Source organism: Periplaneta americana, chromosome 2, assembly GCF_040183065.1.
Source record: "Periplaneta americana isolate PAMFEO1 chromosome 2, P.americana_PAMFEO1_priV1, whole genome shotgun sequence".
Lineage (NCBI taxonomy): Eukaryota > Metazoa > Arthropoda > Insecta > Blattodea > Blattidae > Periplaneta > Periplaneta americana.
In genome coordinates, this window is record NC_091118.1 from 217,765,305 (window position 1) to 217,778,529 (window position 13,225).

General features: G+C 36.8%; 1 protein-coding gene across 1 annotated transcript in view; it reads right to left on the reverse strand.

The window, feature by feature from the left end:
* Positions 1 to 2,327: 2,327 nt before the first annotated feature.
* Positions 2,328 to 13,225, reverse strand: part of blw (ATP synthase subunit alpha blw, mitochondrial) — a 28,010-nt gene continuing 17,112 nt past the window's right edge. The window contains exons 8-11 of the mRNA XM_069819566.1: positions 12,430 to 12,744; positions 4,559 to 4,703; positions 4,241 to 4,358; positions 2,328 to 2,682 (exon numbers count right to left, since the gene is read on the reverse strand). Of these exons, the coding sequence (XP_069675667.1) occupies positions 2,568 to 2,682; positions 4,241 to 4,358; positions 4,559 to 4,703; positions 12,430 to 12,744 (693 nt within the window). The 3' untranslated portion in view covers positions 2,328 to 2,567. The remainder of the gene's footprint in view (positions 2,683 to 4,240; positions 4,359 to 4,558; positions 4,704 to 12,429; positions 12,745 to 13,225) is intronic.

Consider the following 13,225-nt stretch of genomic DNA (forward strand, 5'->3'; position numbering starts at 1 on the left):
CTTAATTTCATTTATGGTTATTGTACTGATCTTTGCAACAGTAGCAAACAGATTTCAGAAACATTTGTAATTTTTAAATACTAGTATGTATAATGTGTGAGTTCAAAAAACGTGTTCAGTGTTAGTGGTAAAAGTAAGCCAGAATTACTAATCTTTGTAATAACAGCAAATACAGTCCAACATTATTTATAATTTTTAAATATGTAATAATATGTGACATCAATAAAAATGTGTAATGATAGTAATAAAATACATTTGGTAATTTAATATTTGTCTGCAATATACACACATCACTAATATTCCGTTGGGTTCCACAGTTTTATTTTGGGTTTAAAAGGGTTCCGTGGATAGAAAAGTTTGAGAAACGCTGTAGTAAGGTATTTGTGTGTAGTAATGTGTGACATTGTGTGTGTGTCTTATATTTTTATACTTTGTATGTCTCATTTATTTTGACCTGCTGTTCACATTGTATTATGCCTTTTCCTTTCTTTGTTATATATTATGTCTGGTTTCTACTTGTTTACATTATTATTATTATTATTATTATTATTATTATTATCTTATTCAGTCGTGTGTAAAATTGTAGTGTAGTTTGTAAATTGGTAGTGTTTTTTGTATCGCAGTTTTACTCCTGGTTGAGTGTTAGAGAAGGCCGTATGGCCTTAACTCTGCCAAGTAAAATAAACCATTACAATTATTGTGTATCATGTGACAGGTTAGGTTAGGTTGATTAGGTGTGTATTATTACTATGTTGGCGACACTGAAACCCACTGTTACATTAACGAAATATGGCCGTATTCTTCGTTCACGCAAGGCGATTTTCGTATATAAGGTACGTATTTAGGGTGGGTTGGGTGGGCTTACAGCTCTCCCAGTGATCACATCAATTTTTACTAATCAATATTATAAATCCAAGGCATGTTCAAGGTTTTTTTTTTATCAAGTTCCTATAGTGGCTGGGACATAAGTAACATTCACACTTTTTTCAGATTAATTGGTTGTACAGCCAGGGTTGTTATGAACTTTCAAACTAAAACCAGGACATATAATTAAAATATCCACTCATTATGCAAAAAGTGTTATTGGAATTAACACAATATTACTAGCTTCTTTTTTTCGTAATCATGCCATTCATATTTTTCAGATTTGCTTACAGCCTGCATGACGGATGGATATCTTTGCACATAAATGTAAAATTGAAAACATGTCATTTTCAAATTTGTGTGATACTACAATATGCTTTTTATTGTGTCTATGGTTAACCGAAAAAAATTGACAAGTTTGAGAAATTGAGAATAAACTTAATTCCCTTTGCTCCTTACTTTCTAGTGAATCATAGTTTGAAATATAATTTTTCGAACACGTATGGCAAATCTAACCCTAAATGTATTTATGCATCATACTAACTCAGTACGTATTGAGAGTCTTAATTGACCAGTCCCGTTAGTGCAGTGTGTTGCCACTTCCTGCTTCTCGGTCACATTTACAAATACGCTTTCATTAACAGCAATAAAGACTGGAAAATTATGCAAATTTTTTTACCCAAATTTCAGTTTCTAAATTGAGGGGCTGGGAAAATTATGCGAGTAAATATGGTACTTCTTTAATCCCATTATAGCCATTACAGGGATTTCCTCGAATCCCCTGCTGTCCAGTGCTGTGGAGCAACAACATGTCTGACCTGGAACGAGCAGACCCAGGTTCAAATCCTGATTGGGACAGGTTACCTGGTTGGAGTTCCCCCCCCCCCCCCAAGTTACCTCTCAACCAACTGAAGCAAAATTGCTGGGTAACTTTCGGTACTGGATCTCAAACTCATTTCGCTATCATTAATTCAAATGTCGCTGTCATCATTACCATAGCTGCTGTATTCGTACAAGAGAGTGGCTGTTCGGCAACTAAATCAGGAGTGAATAAACACACAAACTTCCACAAACCTCTGGGTCCCTCTTCTGTAAAAAAAAAAAAAAAACCTTGCCACTTTTTATACCTACTCAATGCAGTCCCTCAAAACTACCGACTGACACATCCCTATCCTAAACCTACACTGAAATTAATAGGTTTTACTACAAAACTCAATGACTACAGAAATGCCCAATATTACAGACTTCTCTCTCCATATATCAGTAGACGCTGGTTATTATTTACCGGTTTTACTATGAGGTACTTCACTGCCTCAATGATTTTATGTTCAGCGACTCCACTTTCCAAGATGCAGGACTAAAAGTGGTGATCTCACTTTCCATGATTCATAATAAAAAGAGAGAAAGGCAATTTACGTCATCAACATGCAGACCCTGGTGACAACAGGAAACAGGCAGGTCAATGACGGTTCTAGACTTTATTTCACGTCACAGAACACTGATGGTTGTTGAATGTACAAAGACAACATCAAATTAATCGAATGCACTCTACTAATACCATTTTGAAATGTATCCGTTTCCGACACTCTTACAATAACAACAGAAGTCTTCAGCACTCAGGTCCACAAATGCAATGTGCCAACCTTACACACCTTTCCTCACTGCCTGTACTAGCTAGAGTTTACAGCTTAACACTTCCTTGTCTACGATGTGAAACTGATCAAGAATTCTGATACAATTTTCTTCAGCTTGGCATCAACATCTTCAGTGATCTTTCCCTCCTTTGCAATATTCGCAAGTAAATCCTTGTGGGAAGTCCTGAAAAGGAGGACATACCGTACAATACATCTTCCAATTTTTTAAAATAACATATTTGCAAGAAGTATTATTTTATTCAATTTGTTTCCAACGCATCAATTTTAAGCATAGTATTCATCCATTTTAAAGCCATACAATAATGGATACTACAAACCTCAACACAAAACATGTAGAAGGTGTTTGGCATTTAATGAAAATACTACTAGAGTGGGCACTAGAAAGTAACATGTAGGCTACCTCACCTTCGCAGCAGAGGACCAACAATGTTCTTGCAACCATGTGAGTACTTAGGCCAAACAGTTACTTTACTATAGAGAGAGAGAGAGAGAGAGAGAGAGAGAGAGAGAGAGCAGTTCAAACCATGACAAACTTTCTGTAAGTGGTTTTACTCAATTCATGAATCTTACTTTCAAGATTTTCAACAAGTGTATCTAATGCTCAGGATACAACAATGAAATCTGCTGTCTTGCTTCCCAATACCTGGAGGTAAAGTGACAAAGTGCTCATTTAACTTCTTTGGTGCATAACACGGAATTTGGAGAAATTAACAAATCAATTTTACGAAGATCCTTGCTTAGGCAATCGTGACCAGTAACCAATTTGAACATAGTTGCAGCAGATTTTCTAGGTAGGTATTTTATAAATAAGAAATTTTTATCTTTCCAGGAATACTTCCAGCTGGATCCACTGGAAAATGTTTTTATTTATGCTTCGAATTTATTTTATAAATGTAATGTATTTCCTTGTATTGTATTCTTCACCTGACATAATTAGGAACATTAAATCCAGACATTTGAGGTGGGCAGGGCATGTAGCACGTATGGGCGAATCCAGAAATGCATATAGAGTGTTAGTTAGGACACCGGAGGGAAAAAGACCTTTAGGGAGGCCGAGACGTAGATGGGAGGATAATATTAAAATGGATGTGAGGGAGGTGGGATATGATGGTAGAGACTGGATTAATCTTGCTCAGGATAGGTTCCAATGGCGGGCTTATGTGAGGGCAGCAATGAACCTCCGGGTTCCTTAAAAGCCATTTGTAAGTAAGTAAGTAATGTATTTCCTTAATTATTTTTGACGAACTCAGGGTCTGAATTGTATTTTTTGTCTGATAAGAGAAGTGTCTTCGCATTTGTGATGTATGAACAACTCCACCAATTAGCCTGTACCTGCTTCATGGTCCAAAAGAGAGCATGTACATTTTCAATAGATGTGTATTGCCTTCATTTAGGAACTTTATAATCTGTTGTGCAATTCCTCTCAAGTTGTCTTTTGCAGTCATGCGTGTGCATGTCCATATTCTGAATTTTCACTACTTTCGTGAATTTACTGTAAACCACTGCAGAATTTACATCATGCTCTACGGATTTTGGCCTACATGATATTCAACAGAACTCACTTAGATGTATTGTATTTCGAATGTTACCAAAGTAACAAAACAAAAAAAAAAGTAAACCTCACTCTGAGAATGGAAGTGGCGTTTATCAAAAAGTTATGTGAGTTTCAACACTACACTAGGCTAATTTCTGAAGAACCCTATCTATACGAGTGCACTTACTTGATGTGCTGCAGGAACTCCTTCTCGAAAGCCGTGATCTTGGATGGGTCCAGCTTGTCCAGGTGGCCTCGCACTCCACAGTAAATGACCGCAACTTGCTCCTCAATGGCCATGGGCACTGCAGTCAGACATGTGCATCACATTATTTAGCAGTAAACCTGAGGTGCATGGGTTCAAACCTGGGCCAAGGCAATTTTCCAATTCATCACTAGTGTAACTTCAGTCATATTGCATGGCACTGAACTCGTGTCAATATGCGTCAGATACAGTAAAGTGGCAACGTCTTTGCCATCTTGAAGCAACGTGCTGCTAACTCACCGTACTGGCCCTGCTTCAGGAGCTCTGTGAGGCGCACGCCGCGGTTCAGCAGCTGCTGTGTGGCTGCATCCAGATCAGAGCCGAACTGAGCAAAGGCAGCCACTTCTCGGTACTGCGCCAACTCCAGCTTCATGGAACCGGCCACCTGCACATTCAATGAAACACAATCTGACCTCTATGTAAAGGCAGTCCATGTAATCCTGCATGCCAGGTCAACATGTTTTGTACGTTCAAGTGTGTACACATTTAACCGGCCACCTACCCCATTATCTCCTGCCCTAGTTGCCTCATAAGTGATATCTTCTTGGTATCACTTGTGAGATTCAGACCTGTCTTAGGACATCTTCTGTGCCCTTGTGTATATTAAATCACATTTAGGCACATAAATATCAATATATTAAATCAATTCTCACCAGATATATGCAGTAACATACATATAATATGATTCTGGAATCAACAGGCCTAACCACTTGTGAACAAACATGACTGTCATGCCTTTGGTTTAGTACTGACCGAAAGTTTAGGGAATCTTCCTATATATATATATATATATATATATATATATATATATATATATATATATATATATATATATATCTGTTAAATTTTAGGAAAATACTGCACACCCGAATTCCACACAGACATCTGGAAGGATATAATTTTATGCACAAATGAAGGCGAATTAAGATCATATTTAGAAGCAGAAAATATTTTAATTTTTACACATTGTTTTTAATCAGATGTTTTTTCTCTAAAATTATTTTCATACGGTACCAGTATGTACTTTTTAATATCACTACACTGACTCAAAAATTATTTTAAGACCCCAATGAAGAAAATTCACAACATTTTTTGCAAAAGTACAAATATAATATCTTAGGAACAGAAAATGCACATTAAGTAGACTAAAAGACAAATATGAATCAGGATCACTAGCTGAGCTACATCATAATCATATATAGATAGATAGGTCGGCCTTATAGGTTTTGAAGTTAACAATTTTTGTGAGGTTTACTACACTGCCATCTAGTTGTTACATAAGGAGTCACGTCATAATTCCCATTTGAATTGCATTAGTGACTGTACTGCTATCTCAGGTTCGTTTACACAGGATGGGTGGCGATCCTGGCGGTTGTTCTCTTCAAAGTGCAAACGATTTTAACATAGTGATGACCTGTTACATATATGATCTAGGGCTACATCAAACTTACAAAAGAAATTCAACTTTCAAAAAAATCTAAGTGGACTTAATTGATGGAGGGGGGGCAAGATACAAAATGGGTTGTAAATCCTTCAAATGTGAGCCACTGGAAACCAACGAATTCACAAAATTCCGTATTTATGCAATTATAATACGCACTTTTTTTTTTGACAAAACATTGTCTTCGAAAGCGGGTGCATATTATATTCGCATGCGAACACTCAGACTGGAACAAATTTAAATTAATACTCAATTTCTGTTATAAGAAACAGAAACGGCTACTGCACATTCATGTTCCCTCACCTCTTGTGCTCTTTTCACGTCCATTTTTTACAATCATTATTAATACGAATATTGTTTTTAAATACGGTAATGACTTACTGACACTTTTTTTCTTTTATTCTGAGATTTTATGTAGACACCAACCCAGACCTGCTGATTGGAAGTCCAAGTGGGGATGAATGTGATGTATAGCTGGAGGGCAGATCAGATTGATGACTTGTGGGCTTTGAAGGCAACAACTTTTATCAATTTAACTTTGCTGGCAACTGCATATGAAACCAAGTTGAATTGCATGGAGCAGTTGTTACCAATCAACAGTGGGGATGGCCAATCTGTTGCATATGTGATCAGGGCTAGAAGTTAGGATGCCTTACAGCACATTAAGTGGGTTTTAACACAGGTGTGTATTATATTTTTTTTCTGAATTGGGGTGCATATTATATTGAGTAAATACGAGTGAGTTACGAAGATGGTGCAATACTCTAGGATCTTATTCTCGACATCATTGTGAAGAAAAAGTTAATTCGTACATGTGTCTGATAGAATTAGTTCTTTCTATAGCAGCAATTCAGTCTCTGTGACATCTAGCAACATCACTCAAGTGAGTCCCTGACTCTCATTCAGATTGTGTTAGCAAAGTACCATTTCAGTTTTCCAATATTAAATGCACAGATATCATTTATGTGTGACGGGAATGCTACAAATGAGTAACACAGAAGATTTCTGGGTGGAATGCTGTTTCAGTCACTGAGGGACACTGGTTCAGTCTCCAGTGTTGCGATGGTATATGGGCATGCAGTTGTCGAGATTGAAGGAGCACGCGAAAATATTCTTCACATGTACAATGAAGTCCATCCACAGTACCAGGAGTGTATCCAGATGACTGGGTATTCCTCAAAGTAGGGTGTAGAGCACTGAATGACGAAAGAATGTATCCCTATCATTTACAGCTGCACAAATGCAGTTTTGCACATGGATAAATGGTTATCAGTGAGTTCCATTGGCACATTTTCTTTAATGACAAAGTATTTACCTGCAATGGATTTTTCAATATGCATAATTTAGATGTTTGGTCACAGGAAAATCCCACAAAACTGCGGTATGTAATTTACAGCACTGCTTCAACTGCAATGTGCGCTGTGATTTGATCAGTCCACACTTTTTTTGAGCATCACCTACTTGCAATTTTTTCGAGAGGAATTACCTCCATTACTGGAGAAATACCATTGCATGATGGCACACTATCACACTTTTCACGAGAAGAAGTGGATTATTTAAATGGCAGATGGTTTAAACACACTGTTTATACTGTAGTAGTGTGAGAAGAAAGGAGTTGTTACAACATATCGACCTCGCGGCCGAGGAGATTCAATGAATGCTGCATGCGCAGTTCACATTGCATTGCTGCTGAATGTGGAAACATATTTTAGTACAGATTTTCAGGTGAGTAATAACCTGAATATTCTTTATTTAATTTGTAATGCACCAGGACCACTTTCGTAGATCATTTAAATGCTTAAACCTTTATAATTTCCACAGAGTGTAACTCGCTCAATTTTTAAATATGACACAGATTTATAAGAACTTATCACAATAATGTCACAAATCAGATCCTGGAGCATTACACAATCTTCTAATCTGTCACTGAACTACCAGCTCGTACTATGGGTCACACTGATACGTGCTTCCCAAACTATTCCCCCTTAAGGGGACACTCAACTTAAAAATTGCAGAAAAAGTGTCATAGAAATGAAAAATTAAATTTCTGCACTAATTTACGTAACAGAACAAAATCAATACGCAGAATTCTTCCCCTATTCATTGGGAAGTTACAGTCAAATGCACAAAGCCAAAAAATAAAAAATGATAATTAAAAGTGATATTTCAATTAATGATTGATTAAAAATTGAAATATTTTTTATTTTGAAAAGTATTGGATCTAATGAGCTGAGATTTTGCATGTTACTTTCCATGTGTGTATTAAACTTTTTCTCCAAATTTGAAAAAGATTGGTCAAATAGGAAAAAAGTTCCAAAATATAGTTGAGTGTCTCCTTAAATCTCATGTACTGAAACCAGTCGTACTTCCCTAGAGGCACATCAAACACCTCATTCAAGGTATCAATCACAGTTTCAGAGGCGTTGAAGGATAATCCGCGTATTTTTTACTTGATGGTTGGAAACAAGTAGTATCATGGTGCTAGATCAGGACTGTAGGGCAGATGGATCATTAATTTCACACTCCAAGAGAACAGTGCAGTGCAACAGGCTGCATTGTCTTGTTACGCAGCCACACCTTTCTGCCACAGTAACATAATTCTCTATTATTTTCACATATTTCTCAGACTTCAGTGTGTCACTAATGAAAGCTGCAACAGCAGTGCTGCACTTTACAAGCAGTTCTTGTGCTTGCTCTCCATATCTCTTGCAGTCAGTCTTCTGCTCTGTTTAGCTGCAGTGTGTGTAGAGCTCTGTGCCTGGCTCCTTCCTCACTTGTGTTTCTACAATTTGCAATATCAATAACTATGAGAATTAATTTTTCTCCATTGTGTAAGAACTTCAACTTCATTCGTGCTTCATACTTCTACGAAACTTCAACTGCAAGAAAAAGGCAAATGTCATTACTATATCAGACTTGCTGCAAATATAACCCTCATAAGAGGGACAAACTGCTAAAGAGAAAAAGGGGGTAACTTTTCTTACGATCTGAAGAAAGGAATGGAAATCTCCACCAAGTTCCATATTCTCGTATCTGGTAGAAGAAACATTTACGATGTTCTTAAAGTTCCATATTCTCGTATCTGGTAGAAGAAACATTTACGATGTTCTTAAAGTTCCATATTCTCGTATCTGGTAGAAGAAACATTTACAATGTTCTTAAAGTTCCATATTCTCGTATCTGGTAGAAGAAACATTTACAATGTTCTTAAGGGTACTAGGACGTGAAAATCGGCCAAAAATGTCATTTTTTGTTTTCATTGTTTTCGAATTCTTGAATAAATTCTCTATCCAAAAATATATATATATTGTAGGGGTTTCTGGGTTTAAATGCCCTAAAATAGGGAATTTAAAAATGGCGTCGTAGTTGCACGCCCCTTTTTTAAATGCCCAATTCAACTTATTAAATATGTTATAATTTCTGGGCTATTTATTGGAATATTTTGACCGGGTAAATTTCTTTGCTGTTGTTGGTGCTTCTGGATACTCTGAAACTGCAAAGAGCATAACACAGCTCAGTGGAAAGCACTCCTGTTTTGTTTTGAATAACCTCGTGTAAATTTTGTTGCAAAAAGAATCTTTGTGGTGTTATTTGCATCAGTTTTATTCAGCATTATTAATGTGTGTGTGTAGTAAAAATGGGCACATTAAAGAAGTTTGGCAAAAGAAAACCAGTGTTTAATGGTAATGTAAGTAAAAGCAAACATAATATAAGTGAACATAACCTGTCAGAGCCTAGCTGCAGTAGAGAAGTGCATTCAGCTTCTGCAAGAAAATTGTCTCACATAAAACCAGAGTGTGATGACAACTTTTATTTTAGTGATGAGGGATATTCAAAGGGTTTTTATCATTGAGGACATTCAATTATTATCTAATTTGGTGAAGAAAACTGTACAGTGTAAGTATTGTAGTGGCGTCGACTGTGTTGAACTTACAGAAAATAAAAATAGTAGGCGAGGGCTTGCAACTAAACTGTCTGTTGTTTGTAATAAGTGTAAAGAGTCTGCTTCAAGTATGACATCCAATAAGGTAGGGAAAACAAAATGTTATGAAGTAAATTTAAGATTTGTATATGGAATGAGAAGTATTGGCAGAGGCAGGAAGCCAGCACAAACTCTGTGTGGTATAATGGATCTCCCACCACCAACTGCCAAATTTAATTTCTGCACTTCCCAACTGTTGAAATGTCTGAAAGAAGTAGCAAAAAAATCTATTACAAATGCTATAGAAGAAGCAGTGGCTCTAAATGAAAACAGTAGGGACATAACTGCTGCTTTCGATGGGTCCTGGCAGAAGCGAGGCCACACTTCCCTCAATGGTGTCATCACTGCAACTTCACTAGACAATGGGAAAGTAATTGATGTCGAATGTTTGACAAAATTCTGCCATAATTGTAAATCAGACCAGCCTGGACATGTTTGCATGAAAAATTATGATGGCTTCAGTGGTGGGATGGAGAGCGATGGAGTAGTAAAAATGTTTCAGAGGTCTGAGAATTTATATCAGGTCAGGTATGTGAATTACTTAGGAGATGGGGACTCAAAGGGATATAAGAAAGTTGAAGAATTAAATGTTTATGGGAATGTGGAAGTAAGTAAGCTGGAGTGCTGTGGACATGTGCAAAAGAGAATGGGAACAAGACTAAGAAAATTATGTAAAGACATGAAAGGTAAAAAATGTTCTGATGGTAAACCGCTAACAGGGAGAGGGCAGCTAACAGATAGTGCAATAGATCAGTTGCAAACCTATTATGGACTGGCCATAAGGAGGAATGCTGGAAAAGATGTAGAAAAATGAGAAGAGCAGTGTGGGCAATATACTCCCACAAGTATAGCACAGCTGAGGAGCCATATCACACGTTATGTCCTCCAGGTACAGATGAAGACTGCTGGTGTGGGTACAATAAAGCTTCAGTCACTGGAAATAAGTATTCCCATCAGCATTCACTGCCTCCAGCTGTGATGGATGAAATAAAACCCATCTTTAGGGACCTCAGCAGCCAGGAGCTATTGAAAAAATGCTTACATGGGAATACACAAAACCCCAATGAAAGCTTTAATCATTGTATATGGGAGCGCATCCCAAAAACAGTTTTTGTGGGTTTAAAAACCTTAAAACTGGGTGTATTAGATGCAGTCATCTGTTTTAATGATGGTTGTGTAAGTAGACTAAATGTGTTGGAGAGTTTGGGCATTGAAGTGGGCTCAAATGCAAAAACTGCACTTTACACCATTGACAAGAAGCGCTTCGAAGACGGTGAAAAGTTTGCTTTGCAAATGACTAAAGAGGCCAGAACAAGAAAGAGGAATGCCAAAAGGAGGAGAGAGGACCAAGAAACACAGGAGCAGGATGAGTATGGGGCTGGAATGTTCTAGATTGGTGAGTGAAGTACAAAATACACGTTTTCAGTTTTTTGCATTTTCCCGTAACCTTGATTTTTCAAAACTTAGGTACACTTATCTCATAAACTAATGAAGATAGAGTCATGAAATTTTTGTGGCAGGTACATATTAATTAACTCTTTAAAATGAATGGAGTGGTTTTCTTTTAAACTTCATCATTGAATTTTTAAAAATTCAAATCTAAGGAAAATTTTGGAAAAAAATTATGTTAATTTTTTTTAATTTTTTACACATGTGATGTTTAGTCAAGAAAGTAGTGCATTCATTTTGTCATTTGATATGTTCTTATTGTACCACAAAAAAATTAGAGAGGTCTGACTAAAATTCTATGAGATATGTGTACCTAACTGATGAACCATGCATAAGAATTTATTTTCTAATTACCTTATTTGGGGACATCCTATAAATATTCTATTGGAGACAAGTGATTTAATTTTTCATGAAAAGATAATATAAACATTGTTTAATGCATGGTATAAACTTCATAAACCTGTGACATAGGAATGCTTCAGTAGAGCCTATATGTTATTTGCTAGTTCAAGAGCTAAAATAGGCACCCGTCACGTCCCAGTACCCTTAAAGTTCCGTATTCTCGTATCTGGTAGAAGAAACATTTACAATGTTCTTAAAGTTCCGTATTCTCGTATCTGGTAGAAGAAACATTTACGATGTTCTTAAAGTTCCGTATTCTCGTATCTGGTAGAAGAAACATTTACGATATTCTTAAAGTTCCGTATTCTCGTATCTGGTAGAAGAAACATTTACGATGTTCTTAAAGTTCCGTATTCTCGTATCTGGTAGAAGAAACATTTACGATGTTCATAAAGTTCCGTATTCTCGTATCTGGTAGAAGAAACATTTACGATGTTCTTAAAGTTCCGTATTCTCGTATCTGGTAGAAGAAACATTTACTATGTTCTGAAAGTTCCGTATTCTCATATCTGGTGAAGACACATTTACGACGTTCTCAAAGTTCAAAGTTCCGTATTCTCGTATCTGATAGAAGAAACATTTACGACGTTCTCAAAGTTCCGTATTCTCGTATCTGGTAGAAGAAACATTTACGACATTCTCAAAGTTCTACAAAGTATAATTTGGATAATTTATAATGTAAAATGTAAAAAAGTGAAAAACACAAAAACTGTAACTGTTATATTTTATCCCAAAAACTGCAGAACTTCCAGAATTACATCGAAGAAAATATACACTGAACTGTCAAACTTTTGGCCACTACTGTAAATGTGGTACACATTACAACATAGTGCTCACCTGTTTCATGGCCCTGGTCTGTGCAGCGGAGCCTACACGGGACACAGACAGACCCACATTGATGGCTGGTCGGATGCCTTTGTAGAACAACTCTGTCTCCAAGAAGATCTGTCCGTCTGTGATGGAAATCACGTTTGTTGGAATGTACGCAGACACATCACCGGCCTGCGTCTCAATCACAGGCAGGGCTGTCAGAGAACCACCTCCATTTGTCTCGTTCATCTTAGCTGCTCTCTCCAAGAGTCGAGAGTGGAGGTAGAACACGTCACCTGGATAGGCTTCTCGGCCAGGTGGACGACGCAGCAGCAGAGACATCTATGCAGAGAACACACAGGACACAATACATAATCTGATAATGGGCTGAAATTACGCAAACTGTAAAGGCCCATTCACAATGAAAATTAAACAAACGTAACAAACACAATAGTTTGCAGTCAGATTACTGAATGGGATCATTCACAATGATTCATGTAAACACTAACATTTGGAAACATCGCACAATTTCGATTGTTTGAACGGCTTTGCCTACAAGCTACATTTCGATCTATTGGTCGTGACGATAGCTAGACATGCGCAATATGGAATCCTTTGACGAGAACTTTATTATTTTGTATCAAGAAAACCCACGTGCTGTATATACGACAAAAAATAAAACATCACTATAATACATCAGAGGAGAATGTATGTAAAAAAATCGCACAGAAAATGAATAAATTTTGAAAGTAGATATCAGTTATACATGTTATTGCCAACACTGACAGCCTAGAATATTGAGTTTTTATATGCTAGTATGTGG